The sequence below is a fragment of the Carlito syrichta genome, unplaced genomic scaffold, assembly GCF_000164805.1.
Source record: "Carlito syrichta isolate Samal-C Ts95f unplaced genomic scaffold, Tarsius_syrichta-2.0.1 Scaffold108652, whole genome shotgun sequence".
Classification (NCBI taxonomy): Eukaryota; Metazoa; Chordata; class Mammalia; order Primates; family Tarsiidae; genus Carlito; species Carlito syrichta.
The window spans coordinates 58,849-74,491 of record NW_007052748.1 but is presented as its reverse complement, the minus strand read 5'-3'; the positions used below and the strand labels follow the sequence as shown (position 1 = coordinate 74,491).

The 15,643-nt window shown below is 36.2% G+C and overlaps 1 protein-coding gene across 2 annotated transcripts in view; it reads left to right on the top strand.

The window, feature by feature from the left end:
* The window catches only part of IL1RAP (interleukin 1 receptor accessory protein), a 144,347-nt gene that overhangs the window by 87,433 nt on the left and 41,271 nt on the right, over positions 1-15,643 (top strand). For both annotated transcript variants that reach the window (XM_008068421.1, XM_008068426.1), the window contains 2 exons: positions 1,499-1,685; positions 15,063-15,228. In XM_008068421.1, the coding sequence (XP_008066612.1) occupies positions 1,499-1,685; positions 15,063-15,228 (353 nt within the window). The remainder of the gene's footprint in view (positions 1-1,498; positions 1,686-15,062; positions 15,229-15,643) is intronic.

Here is a 15,643-nt window from a genome sequence, read left to right as displayed (position 1 = left end):
ATTATGTCTGTCTCTATTCCTCCTTTTCTATATGTCTATCATGTAAAAAAACTCCAGACATAGGATTACTAGGGGAAAAACTGAGACTTTTTTATGATTCTGAAAAAATATATATGTATTTTTTCCCAAAAGTTGTTTATTCTGTTATTGACTCTGTGTAAGTATGCCTTTGCATTACTAGCCCTGTTATTGACAGTGTTTCAAGTATAATATGTAAATACACATGCACACACACACACACACACACACACACACACACACACACACACACACATAGTCCTGTGTTGCTTAACAAAGAGATACATTTTGAGAAATGCATTTTGGGGCGATTTTGTCATTGTGTGAGCATCATAGGGTGTACTTACACAGACCTCGATGGTATAGCCTACTACACACCTAGGCTATGTGGTATAACCTATTGCTCTTAGGCCACAGACCTGTACAGCATATTACTGTGCCACATTCTATAGGCAGTTGCAACACATTGGTAAGTATTGGTGTATCTAAATCTATCCAAACAAAGAAAAGGTACAGTAAAAATTCAGTAAGAAAGAGAAATGATACACCTGCATTGGACACTTACCATGAATGGAACTTACAGGATTGGAAGTTGCTCTGGGTGAGTCAGTAAGTGATTGATGAATGACTATGATGACCTAGAATGTTACTGTACAGTGTTACTGTACCATGTTACTGTACAATGTTACTGTACATTTTTATTCAACTTGCAGTACAATAGGCTTGTTTATATCAGCATCATCACAAACACAGGAGTAATATGTTGAACTATGATGTTAAGATGGTTGCAATATCGCTAGACAGCAGAATTTTTTAGTTCCATTAGCATCATTATGAAATCACCATTTATATATACTCTCCACTTTTTTTGTTTTGTTTTGTTTTGTTTTTGAGTTGGAGTCTCACTCTGTCTCCCAGGCTAGAGTGTAGTATCACTCTTACAGCCACCACAGTCTTGACATGCTGGGCTCAGGCAATCCTTCCATCTCAATTTTACAAGTAGCTGAAACTCCAGATGCGTGCCACCACACCTGGATAATTTTTTGGGGATTTATTGTAGAGATGAGGTCTCACCACGTTGCCCAGGTTGGTCTCGAACCCACAGGCTCAGGCAGTCCTCTCGCCTTGGCCTCCCAAAGTGCTGGAATTACAGGCTGAGCCACCCTGCTAGGCCTACTCTCCATTGTTAACTGAAACATTGCTCTGTGGCACATGACTGGTCACATACATGCTCACACACATTTAGGTTCACCTCTAAAAGTATAAATATTTCAGTACATTAATAGTAGTCAGTTAATTGTGCCTGTTTTTAATTCTGTGATATCAACTGGTATAGGAAATACCCCATTATCCCTTACATGAACTTACACATATAATGATGTTTCCATATGGAGCATGGCTTCACGTCATTTTAATGTGGTTGCTGTATTAAATCAAATGCAAAGGAGACTACTCATTCAGTGCTTATTTCTCTTTTCAGGAACACTACATATTGCAGCAAAGTTGCATTTCCCCTGGAAGTTGTTCAAAAAGACAGCTGTTTCAATTCTCCCATGAAACTCCCAGTGCATAGGTTATATATAGAATACGGTATTCAGAGGATTACTTGTCCAAATATAGATGGATATTTTCCTCCCAAGGTCAAACCGACCGTCACTTGGTATATGGTAAGCAAAATAGAGGATGTTTTATTCTCTCTCATGGCATATTATATATGTATTTGCTGAGTTATATTTATAAACTAAAATATTTCTCATCCTATTATCTGATTTCTTCTTTAATAACTTTGTGTAAATCTTTTACCACATCCTTAATTTGGGCATTTTAAAGGAAATGGTGCAGGGTGCTTCCCTTCAGCTCAAACTTTTCTGAAATGACACAAACTAAAATACCAGAACTACCTGAATTCTGTCAACTTCCTGTGAAACACGTTTTGAGAAATGTAGCCCACATCTATTCACTGCTTAGTGAAGTTAGAAGGTGCTCGTTCATCTGGTGAATTTCATCTCCTTGATTAGTCAGTACTGTGCTTTATTATTTACGTGTGTTTTGTTATTTGCCTTCATTTGTGGGCACTGTGCATCTGTGGTTTTTTCCCACATCTGAAGGTTTTGGAAAGTGTTTAATCAAAAATAAAAAGTGTTAGAAGGTTCCACTTGTGGCAGCTGCATAGGTTTCGAATTGCTTCAAGTCTTCACATACACAAAAGCCAAAATCCCATGGGTAGAATTTACAGCAAAACTCAAAGTCAAGTCATCCATAAGCACCAATTTTTATAAAGTGAGACAAACCACCAATAACCTTAAGAACCATGTGGATTCAGTGTTTGTAAGGAAGGAAGCAGATGGAAGTAATGGGTGTCTAGCAGACTTGAGAATAGGAAAACCCTGAAAGAGCCAAGAGGTAGTCAATGGTAAGTATGATAGGTCGGTCTGAGTACAGTAGCTGAAATTTGGAGGGGTTTTGTTCTTTTTTTGAAGGTGAGTGCAAGGGACCAGAAGTTCTAAAGGGGCTGGAGAAGTTCTCATGCTTCACAACTCTGAAAAATAATCAGCCCCATTGAAGAGAAGCTGGTGGGAGTAGAATCAAAAGTAAATTGGATCAATATACCAGAAGGAAAGAGGACTGATTAGAAATGGAGCAGGTGAACAGTCAGGTCATCTCAACACCAAGCCATGATAAAAATTTAAGAGGGAAGTTTATGTGATGTTTTTTGTGAAGTTAGAATATCCTGCAACATTCTAAAGTTCAGAGAAATCTGTTTCAAAAGTGAGCTAAAAGACATTCAAAATGATGAAAGATATAAAAGAATGATAAAAATAAATAAGAATTGGAAAAGTCCGTAAATTATATACATTGTATAACTCAAAAATATAAGAAAATATACTTTTTTTTTCAAAAATGAAGCTAAAATAAGAGGAATATAACAGGGAAAAAAAAGCCACATTGATGGTAGCTGAAGATTAATAGAAGGTGAAAGGGAGACAATTTTTAAAATAAAAAGTAAATGATGAATAAAAAGAAAGAGTGGTTATATGAATATAAAATAAAGTAGACTTTAAGTCAATGAGGATTACCAGAGATAAATAGGAAATTTCATAATAATAAGAGTATCACTTTATCAGGCAGACGTAAGTATAACAAAAGTTTATGTGCCTAATGACAACAGTGCTTTAAAATACATGAAGCAAAAGTTGGCATAATCCAAAGGAGAAAGAGGCAATTCCACAATCATACCTGAAAATTTTTTATTTTGTCTCTGTTTAAGTTAATAATGAAACAACTTAGGAGTCAACTGCAGGAGTCTTTTATTAGCCAAAAATGAACAATTTGAGCCTAAATAAAGACAATCATTCATACTATCATATGAATTATCTATGATAGTAATTCATAAATTAATAATATTTTAAAAACTGTAATTAATTATGTTTAGATTATAGGAAATCAGATCATTACCTTAAAAACTGAAAAAGGGAAGTAAGTATTTATTCTGGTTTTCCTAGAAGAAATATACTATTGGGTAATGAATTGGTGCCAAGAAGTGTGTTTTTAATCAAAGTATTCCTAATAAGAAATGAAAGAGAAATTATACAATTAAAATATCATCACTTTGCAACTCCCAATGAATTAGCACATCTAAAATTTCAGCATGAATGGTGCTAACATCACAAGATGAGAAATTACCAGACGTTTCTTCTGATGAAAGAATACAGTTACCTGAGTCTTGCCTGAATCTAATTAAGCCTTTGGCTCCTACTGCCATTTTGCAGGACACATGGAAAACAGGAATATATTTAACTGCAGCATAAATTTTAGTCAACAAAATCCAGACTGCGGAATTCTGTAGGCCAAATGTTCTGGTTTCTTCAGTAGATAAATTTTAAGAAAAGGAGAGGCATGGAGTGGAAATGTATAAGTTAAAAAAAAACATATAAGACATTTTAAAAGTGGATGAGATTATAGAATCTAAGTCTGCACATATAGGTAATGAAATTATAAATAAAAAATGATCTTACTATAAAAATATAGATATACTACTATTTCAAGGGGTAGTAAAGATGTGATTGACATGGCTATGAGCAAAGCCTTCAAGGGTGGCTGGCAGATTTCCTGGATCTGAGTGGTGGTTACAAAGGTGTTTGCTTTCTAATAACTTACTAACTCATACATATGTCCTGAGTGTTTTTTGTATGTCTTTTATTTTTACAATAAAATGACTATGAGGACGGGAGAGAAGGAGGAAGGGAGAGAAGGGGGAAGGGAAGGTGGAGGTAGGAAGGCAGGGAGACAGAGAACAAAGGGCAGAAGGTATAAAAGGAGGGAGGGAGAGAGGAAGGGAGGGAGAGACTGATTTAAGAGATTTAAGAACTAATTGCTATGAATGGGCTTTAGTTGGATCCTGATTCATTCAAATAAACTACAAAACAAATTATGAAAAGATCAAGGAATTCTGAACATAGGATACTGATGGCATCATTTAATTATTACTTTTTAAAATTGATAATGGCACTGTAGTTATACCTACAGAGGAAGTCTCATTTTTGAGTGATATATAATTATTTGCAAATAAAATTATATGATGTTTGTGATGTGAATCAAAATAATCTTAAAGTGCAGTGACTGGGCCTAGATTAAATAAAACGTAGTCTGAATGGATATTTGTTGAGGCTCATATAGTTGTTAGAGGAGTTCATTGTTCTATGATCAGAATTTTTCATAGTAAAAAGCATAAAAGGTGTTTAAAAGAATGATATTTACAGTTTTACATTAGTAAAGGGAATATATTTTGCAGTTAAACATTGTGTGTTTTTTTACCCTGTAATCAAAGTCTCTAACCTCTCACCTTATTTACTTTTTTAAACATTCTTTTTCCCCCATGCATTCCCTATGCCTAAAATGATCTTCTTGTTTAGGAGAGATCAAATTCTACCATACTTATTGATTGTTCCTTGTTCCTTCCAGCTCATATACTCCAATTTATTCACACCTGTTTCAATATTACTTTTAACTGCCTTTAAATTTTTTAGTCATTCACTCATGTATACATCCAACATACAGACAGTTCCCCAAATGACAGTGGTCTGACTTACAATTTTTCAACTTTACGACAGATTTATTGGGATGTAACACCACTGTAAATTGAGTAACTCCTTATGACTTATGACAGGGTTATGGTTTCTACTGAATGTGTAACACTTTTGCACCATTATAAAGTCAAAAAATTGTTTTGGGAATTGTCTGCTGTGTTGGAAACATTAAACCCATTTTCAACTTATAGTATTTTTTATTTGTGATGGATTTATCTATATACATAGACCAATAGTAAGTTGAGGAACATCTGTATGCTAATTGGAAATGAAGTGTGCTCAGTGCAATATGCCAAGGATTTGGGGGAACATTGTAACAAAAGAAATATATGTCCAGCTCTGTGTAGTCCCCAAAAACTCACAATTTAATGCAGGTAAGTTTATAAATAAAAATAATTTAAACTTTTATTAAAATGTTGAATTCTAAGTTCCACAAGAGTGACAAAGAGAAATTACTTTTGGTTTTAAGAAAAGAAAGAGATGTATATGTAGGTGACTTACAAGATTGCTTGTTTATGAAAGCAGAGTTGTACCCGTATCTATCTCTGTATTTCCAATGATGTCCAGATTTCTGGTTTTCTTAACAGGAAAAATTCATGCAATTAACCAAGGTATGAAGTAGCAGAGAAGAAACAGGTATGGGAAATAAGTGATAGATTTAGATAATGTCATATTAAGTTAGAGGTGCCTGTGAGACAGCTAGGTGGCAGGTGGCAATGACTAATAAGTAGTAGTTTCATGTATGAGGGGAGTTCCCAAAATAACCAGAATTTAGTTATAATTTATGTATCTTTTTTTCTTACGTGTTTAACCTTCAGTCACCTTCAAAATAATCTCTGATGGAGTACATCTATTGAGATGCTTTTTCCACTGCTCAGAACCACTTTGAACTTGTCAAGTTTGATGCCTGTTGGTGCTTCTGCTGTATTTTGTTTCACTTCTTCCATACCAGCAAAACATTTCCCTTTCGGGACTTTTTCATCAGGGAAACAAACCAAAAACAAGTCACTTGTGGAGAGATTGGGTGAATGGGGAGGGTGGAGTATGGGGGTCATGCTGTTTTGAGTCAAAAACTACTGAATCTCAGAGTGGTGTGAGCAGGTGCACCTGTAAATCACTCATCATGAAATGGGAAAACATGTTGAAAGAATCTCTTGTAAAAAAAGAAAGCACTGAAGCCAAACACAGCCTCTCACAACAACACTAAATGGTACACTGATGCTGATGGATTACTAAAACACCTACATAGCGGGGAACACAAGTACACAAGGGTCCCACCCTCCCAAAATAGTTACAGTTTTTTGGGGGGAGTCCTCCGTATATGGGTCTGGATCTTAGGAGAAAAATCAAAGCTAGAGACAGAAAATCGGATATATCTATGTGATGGTTGAAGCCCTTAAGAAGACTAAATCAGCCAGGCACGGTGGCTCAGCCTGTAATCCCGCGCTTTGGGAGGCTGAGGTGAGTGGATTGCCTGAGCCCGTGGGTTCAAGACCCGCCTGGGCAACTTGGCGAGGCATCATCTGTACGATAAATCAAAAATTAGCCGTGTGTGGTAGCGCACATCTGTAGTTCCAGCGACTTGGAAGGCTGAGGCGGAAAGATCGCCGGAGCCCAGTGGGTCGAGGCTGCGTGCCACTGCACTCCAGTCTGGGTGACAGAGTGAGACTTCAACTCAAAAAAAAAAAGAAAAAAAAGACAAAATCAAGTAAGAAGAGAAAGAGAGCTGAAGTCAAACTCTGGAAGGACTGTTTGTGTGGGAAATGGAGACATGAGTCCTGGGAAGGAGACTGAAAAAAAAAAGTCACAGCTGTACAACCACTGCCATGGCTAAAAGCCAACCATGTACAGGTGACTAAAGAGGACAGCCAGCAACCAGCCATTCTCTTTTATTATCTGATTACGAAGTGGTAGCTACTAATGCCTGGTATACTGTTTATATTTCTGTCTCTTTGGGTAATTGACTGATACCTTTGATCCTCAAAGTTCTGCCATCTTAGAAATAAAACCAAGGTTCTTGGTGATTACATCCTCCTATCTCTGTCCAACAGTATAACACTGCTTTCTATTGTCTGCCTTCTACATTCATCCCCAAGCATCCACTCAGGTGTCTTGGTCCCTCTACAACAGTTCTCTCTTAGTCGTGGTCAACTGAGGTTTCTATCTTGTAAAAATGGTCTCTTTCTGCATTGTAAAAATGGTCTCTTTCAGTAATACAAATAAGTCTATGAGGGTTAAAAGATAAATGGATAATAATCAGTTTCAGTAAAAATTTGCTTTTATTTGAAAGATGAAAGCTGCTGATTTGAAAGAAGGGAGAGAGAATTAATATGTCTTACATTTTACTAATTGCAAGGTAATGTTCTGGGTATTGTATATGTTATTGTAAGTAACACTCATCACCACTCTGCAAGATAGAGATCTCCTTTTAACAGATTAGAATATAGAGACTTAGAGAGGCAAACAATGACAGCTAAAGTTTATTGAACACAGGTATTATTCCAGATGCTTTATTTTACTTATTTCTTTCAGTGTTCTTATAACATGGGCTCTCTCTGTTCCCCCATTTTACAGTTGATAAACCAAAGTATAAAGGGGTTGAGAGTTATTACTAGGGTCATAGAGCTGCGAACCAAGATTAAAACCTATACAATTTGTGTCAAGAACCCAAACTTTTCTATTGTTTTGTATAACATACTCATAATCCAGGTACTAATGGAAGAGTATTGTAATTCAGGTCAGTTCTGTGTGGTTACAAATTCTGTACTTTCCAGAACTGGCAAAAAGTTTTACTTTTGGAGCTTAAGATTCTTTGAAGAGCAGGGAGATCTTTGAACACATATTGGGTTATAGACTGGACTGTGGAATGTAGGAAATACTGTGCATAGGGAGCCCTGAGAAATCAAAGTAGTCTCAGACAAACTGAGATTGGATAGAGTAGAACACCAAGTGTTTATATCTCAGAATTTCAGAGAAAATGGAACTGGATTGGATTTTTATGGGGAGCCAGCCCCCCAAAAGAGATTTAGAGGGTCCCTGGAAGGTGGGGCAGCGTCGGCGAATATTCTGGAGAAATAGAAGGGAAGAAAGAGACTGGACTCTGTCTAGTGCAGAAGCCGATTCTGTAGTAGGGATAGATATTAAAAAAAGGCAAGATGGAGGCATAGATATAAAGAGGAAGAAAGAGAAAGAAAGAAAGTGGACAACTGTTCAGTGAAATGAGCAGAAGTCATTTATTGGGAACAAACGTGAGTCTTTTATCCCAAATTTTCACATGTCAAATCACAAGACTTTCACGTGGGCACAAAGCCAGGTCCCCCACCCACCAGGCATTCCCTTAGGAATGAGGAAGGGCAACCCCAATCAAATCTCAAGAGTTTACATGAACACAAAGCCAGGAGGGTGGAGGGCATCCTCACCCACCAGGCATTTTCCTTAGGATGAGAAAGGACAATCAAATCATAAGAGCTTACATGAACACAAAGCCAGGTGGGGGGGCATCCCCACCCACCAGGCATTTCCCCCCAAGCATGAGGAGGGACAATCCCAAAATTATTTCACTGTTCCTTATGCTTGGTTTATGTTCCTCAAAAGCAGTACAACAGTTTTAATATAAAATCCTAATAGTCAATAACTTCTGAAACTTATGCATACCCATTTATGACTGACTTAAATCCTAATACCTTCTTATTCTGTGCTAACTTTACCTGTACTATAAAAAACTCTTAATTATAGGTCAGACCAGTTCCTAAAGAATGTGGCCCAGTCCAAAATGGACGCTAGGCCCTTAGGAATGTGACCCAGCCCAAAGTTTGTGCTGGGCCATTTCTGGTAACCCTAGATAACCATCTCATGCGGAAACAACTCTCTAAATGTATACACTAATTCTACACATATATTTTTAAATCTTATAAAGAAGCTTGTATCACGTATAAGGTCCCAAATGTGATCTGAGTTTGAACTGTATTAAGTTTAAAGCCGAAACTGCAGTCTGTGAGAAGCGGGAACAATGGATCCCTAGAGTCAGCCATGCCTGTCATATTCTCAGAACTTCATGCTTAGATCATTAAAATCCCTACCAGTGGGTAATGCTAAACAAGGAAAGGAGGAGGAAATGGGCCTTCAGCTCCTGAACCAGCCTGGTGGTCTCAGGGTCCGCAGCCTGCCTGGATCCCTAACGCTCAGGCAGTCCTCCACGGCTGGCTCCCAACAGATTTTCCTTCTCTATCTGCCTTCTCTTTCTTACTCTTCCTCTTTTTTGCATGGCAGAGTTTCCTTAAATTAGGAGCCAGAATTCACAGTTCTCTAATTCAACATTAAGAATTCTAGCTTAACTCTTGTTAGTTAGATTGATGTTCTGTAATGTGTTTTTGAATAAATCAGCTTATGCAACTAATATGGAAAGTAAAACATGGGTTGTATGTGATTTACTGAATTTCATATAGGCAGCTTATGAAAGAACTTATGAAATGCAATGGGTATATAAGGTGGAGGCTGCCTGTCTATTCACATAAGGACCTCCAAACATATAGAAGACACAGAAATGTGATTTTTTGCTGTTTTTATTACTATTATTGTTCAGTTTTAATATGTGGCAGGCAATCCCAACTTTCATGTTACTGTATTCATTCTCTTCTTTACAGTTGTATATTCAAAATGTTTTTTTCTAGAGACACTTTTAAAAGCATAGAAAATTTCCCCTCACTGAGGATCAGAGGAACCCCTTTATTGGATGTTTTGGGTATTATACATATGACAACTGCTAAAACACGCTCAACTGCTGTTTATTGGAATGGATATATTTCTGGATATAAATTTGCAAAAAGTTTGTTGTCCTTGCACCTTTTGTGATCATTAAAATTGGTATATTCCCTCCATTTCTAATTTTTAGTGTGAAATTAATTAAAATTGGTCAGATGTTGTTTATAACTCTATCTCTGAAAGCAGGAAAATCTTTGCTTTTTCTGACAAAGTTCCATCAGGAAAAAACATTTCTGAAAAAGTGCCAGGCTTGGCCTTCTTGTTAGCACATGTTGTTGGGATGTTAGTACAATGTCTGCATTGTATATTTTATTTTTTAAAAGCCTGCTTCAATTTCATCTGACAACTTAGTTTGGTTATTTATCTCTTTTCTTTCTCTACACTCCCTATGTGTAGATTTTTAACCTTTAGCATGAAGAGAGTGTGTATCATATTTTCCTTCAGAGCTATGCACATATAGAATTATATACATACATGTAGCATTTTACATATGGTTTTAGGGCCTCTGAAGACTCAAGATTAATTGTTTAAATTTAAAGCCAGTTCAGACAGCTGTATCACCCACTCTGTACTTTGATAGCACTTAACTAATATCTCATCTCTGTACTAGGTAGTTTTTCTTTCTCTCTCTTTCTCTCTCTCTTGAATATGAAGCACATGGCAACTAACTGCACTAATATATGTTGTACTTAGGAATTAATTAAATAATTGAATAAATTAGACTGGACAGTAAATTTCTAGAGAATAAGTACCATCTGTGTTTTCTACTGCCTATTATGTGCCCAATCCTAACGCAGTGCCTGACATGTAGGAGGGACGTTAAATGACTTAGTTCTTTTTAAAGGAAGTGACTCATTTAAGGAACTCTTGTGACACTTCATAACAAAGTATAATACAATTTATACCAATTTAAGAAGATATCTCTAACTGTTCAGACCTTATAAATCAATTAAACTCGTTGTACTTTTGCTTCTACTTTTTATCCACCCTACAGCCCATTACCCCATGTCTTATATTTCAAATACTCATTGCCTATATACTCCATGAGCTATCAACTCCATGTCTTAGTCTTGGCCTCTTTCATTCCCGTCTTTGATCATTTGACACAAATATATTGAGCATTTACCATGTGCCAAGTATTGAGTAAGTTGCTGGCCATGCAAATTCAGAACTTATACACTCCCCACTGGCCCTCACAAGAGTTAATTTTCTAAAGAAGGAGCTCTGTAAGAGAATAAAACATTATAATAAAGTAAGCACTGACAGGGAGAGAAAAATGCTATAAGAGTGCAGGTGAATTCCTCCCACCATTTTCCTGTGCCTGGAGTGTTTCCTTCCCATGTATTCCTTCCTTCCCCATAGCTGTTATTCTTTAAGATCTAGCCCAAACATTTCTTTTCCATTAAACTTTACTAAGTGTTTTTCATTTGATCTTCTGCACTCCTCAACCCCTCTATGCCTTTTTTTATATTTGTCACAATCCTTAACTAGAATGTGAATACCTATAAGCTAAAACTGTGTCTTCTCCATTTTTGTGCCTTCACACAGTTCTTTACACATTATAGGCTTATTGAATGGAAACACTTATTCTTACTTTGTCGTGACATTCTCCACCTGCACCCTTCCTGTCCCTGCATGATTCATTTCAGCTGGAAGAACTCAAAGTCATCTCTTGTTTTGGTTTTCACCTATATGTTGTGGTTGGTTGCCACAGTAACCATTGCATGGTTGAAAAATTGTTCTTCTATTTTACTTCTCTTTTTTGTATTCAGAATGCGGAACTGATGGGTCAACTGGAAGGAGTGTTTGTCTTCTAGTCAGGAGTGTTTGTTTCATTGCGAAAATTCGCTTACTGTTAACTCATTTTTTTATTTGGAAACATATTTTCTCTTCTTTGGTCATCAAAATCTTTGTTCATATCTATTTTCTTCTGGATTCTAAACTTTGAAAAAGTTATAAAATTTCAGAATTTATTTTTAGGAATAATTTATTATGTTTAAAAATATCCTGTGTGTCTCAGGGTGTTTGTACTGTAGGATCTAGAGATGAAGCTTCCTATAACAAAAAGAGCTAACACACTCTACAGGCCAGAGATAATGGGCATTTATAGTTCAACAATGCCCTGAAATTACCCCCACCATACAATATTACTTCGAATATAAAATGTTTCCAAACTCAGAAATAGGAAATTAAATACTGTGTTTCTCATTTGTAAGTGGTAGCTAAATAATGGATACACATAGATATACAGAGGTAAATAAGAGATACTAGGGACTCCAAAAGGGAGGGGGGGGTTGAAAATTTACTTATTAGGTACAATGTTCACTATTCAGGTGATTGGTACACCAGAAACCCAAGCCTCACCATTATGCAATGAATCCATATAACAAATCTGTACGTGTACCCTCAAATCTATTTTTTTTATTTTTATTTTTATTTTATTTTATTTTATTTTTTGAGTTGGAATCTCACTCTGTCGCCCAGACTGGAGTGCAATGGCCACTCCTGGCCACCGCAGCCTCGACCTGCTGGGCTCTGGTGATCCTTCCACCCCAGCCTTCCAAGTAGCTGGAACTACAGGCACCCGCTACCACGCCTGGCTAATTTTTGATTTATTGTAGAGATGAGGTCTCGCCAAGTTGCCCAGGCGGGTCTCGAGCCCACGGGCTCAGGTAATCCACTCACCTCAGCCTCCCAAAGGCACGGGATTACAGGCTGAGCCACCGAGTCCGGTTTAAAAATCTATTTTTAAAAACGCCTTATTTTGATGAGTTTTAAAAAATAATGTAAGATATTTCATCCATCTCATTTTCTAAAATGTTTTAGGTCTAATAAGTTTAAAACATATAAAAATATCTTTTCAGCACATTCTTAAAGAATGCTGTTGACAAGTTCAGTAACAATAACTAACTTTTTATCCTGAAAAGTGTGCTGTTCCAGTTTACCAGTGATTGTAGAAATCAACCTGATTTAAGTGATAGAGCCTCATCACACTATTAAGGGCTGACTTCAGGCATGGTATAGGTGCAGGACCACTGTATAGGATAAGGAGACAGTATTAGGTGAAATTATAAACAAGGACTTTGAAACAAGTACATCCAAATTCAAAATCCAGTTCGGACACTGCCTAGTGCTATGACATTAATAGTTACTTAACTTTTCTAGGCTTTGTTTCCTCATCTATAAAATGAAGATAAGAACATTACAAACATTACACATTTGGAATAAGGAGCAGATAATAGAATACATATTAAGTACATGGCTCAGTATAATTTTTACAGCCTTAACTCACTGCTGAGGAGAGGTTTTCATTCATTCCCCACCCCTTTCCCCCAAAGGTTTTCATTCTTAACTAGGAATCTGGTAAAAGACCTTTATTCAGCTGTTTAGAAAACTGAGTTTCAGCTTTGTGCTGTTTTATCTAGAATATATCTTTGTTTCATTTTTTCCATCTGTAAACCTAGAGCAGATTTAGTCTGTTCTGTCTACCTCACAGAGATTTAAATACAGCTAAGCTAACAAATGAGAGGAATAAGTATTTTTGAACTGTTTAGATGAAAGGTGTCACAAAAAATCAAATAGATTTCTATAGATATTATAAGCTCAATTTCAACCAAATCTGACATAAATTTATTATAAGAGTACAGGATTTTGTGGACTTATACTTTGTGATAACCTAAGGTAGTTGAAATCTTTTGCTGATGTGACAAATATCTAGAAATACTACTTATCCAAACAGGAGAAATTGCATTGAGAAAATAACTTACCTGAGTTTATGTTAGCTTCCTCTTGATGTTCTTTTCCGTGAAACAAAAGTTTAGCGCTGTGCTTAAAAGACGTATTTCCTGTGACAAAGAATTCCTCTTAGTGTAACTGTCATATTTCAAAATACATGCTTCAGGAATTGAAGTAAAAAAATCTTGCCTATGCAAAAATTAACATTAAATGTGTAAATACAAAAAAACTGAAAGTACAAGTCAGTAATAGACTCCCAGACATTTAAAAATCTAAAGGGCCTTAGAGATAACCTAATCCCTTTTGACGTAAATGAATTATTGATATTTTTTAAAAAAAACAAGAAATTTTCTGAAAGCAAATGTTCAACCTATATATTTATCACAGATGATGTGTTGATTATTTTCTTGAAAAAACAAAACAAAATAATATAGCCACTTAGTGACTGAGAGATTCAAGTCAAAACTCTAGTTATGTTGAATGAGATAGTTCAATCTCAGTATTTTTTTAAAAAAGCAGTTATATGAAAATATGAATTAGGAGCAGAAATAAGCTCTTAGAACTTGATAAAGCTCATAAAAATTTATTTTTAGATTCTAGAATCTGTAATACTCAATTTTAAAAATGGGATAAAGCAGAAGAAAACACAAAAAAAGTTTGGAAATGACTAGTACAGCACAATTCAACAGAGTGATCAAGAATTCCTGGCCTGGGTTCGGTGGCTCAGCCTGTAATCCCAGCGCTTTGGGAGGCTGAGGTGAGTGGATTGCCTGAGCCCGCGGGTTCGAGACCCGCCTGAGCAACTTGGCGAGACCTCATCTCTACAATAAATCAAAAATTAGCTGGGTGTGGTAGTGCGTGCCTGTAGGTCCAGCTACTTGGAAGGCTGAGGCGGAAGGAAGGATTGCTGAAGCCCAGCAGGTCGAGGCTGCGATGGCCGGGAGCAGTCACTGCACTCCAGTCTGGGCGACAGAGTGAGACTCCAACTCAAAAAAAAAAAAAAAAAAAAAAAAGAATTCCTAAAATCAGACATCTAAATTGAGGCCTGATTTCCAGAATTAATATAATCAGTGAAGATATTAACATAATAATTGTTTTCTAAATAGTAGGGCTTGCAGTTGCTCAAGTTTTCTTAGTCATTATTTCAACACTTCAACTTTGCTTAACTACCAACCTGGAATTCTCACAATTTGAATGCTGAATCCTAAAAACATGAAGCCTGTGCTCTTGAAGTCATATCTTAGTTCAGAATTTTAACTTCTCTTATTCAAAAAAGAAATGACAGTTATTTCATTTATTCTTTACACAAACCTTGTCAATTATTTGACCAAAACAGTTTTGTAAAAAGTACAGTATAGATATTTAGATAGTCTATGCACAATTAGATGTGAGTGTACATGTGCTTGTATGTGTTCTGAGTGTGTCTAAAGAGTAAACTTTTTTTTTTTTTACTTTTTCTAGGGCTGTGAAAAAATATTTGATTTTAATAATGTGATACCTGAAGGTATGAACTTGAGTTTTCTCATTGCCTTAATTTCAAATAATGGAAATTATACATGTGTTGTTACATATCCAGAAAATGGCCGTACCTTCCATCTCACCAGGACTCTGACTGTAAAGGTGGTAGGTAAGCATGATTTGTATTAAGTACACACAACAAAGACACAATAATCTTGGTCAGGCTCTTAACAGTTGATTACACATTAGTGTGTGAACTCTAAAAGAAAGGACACGTATGTTATTGGTCACTGCACTATCCCCAGAGCTTTAAGCAATTCAATGTACACAAGAATTTTTCAGTAACTATTGGTTGACCAAACGTACATGTGAATAAATGAAGTAAAGACAGTTTGGAAAGTGAAAAGAGTACCAGACAGATATATCTTCAAACTCTATCACTGCCACTTAGCAATATGGTTTTGATCAAGGTTTCAGTGTATTTATCTGTACTCTAGGACTAAGATGCCTAACATTCAGGATATTTGAGAATATTATAAATAATATTTATATTGTGTTCATGCAGTTTCACGCAAGCAGTAGAG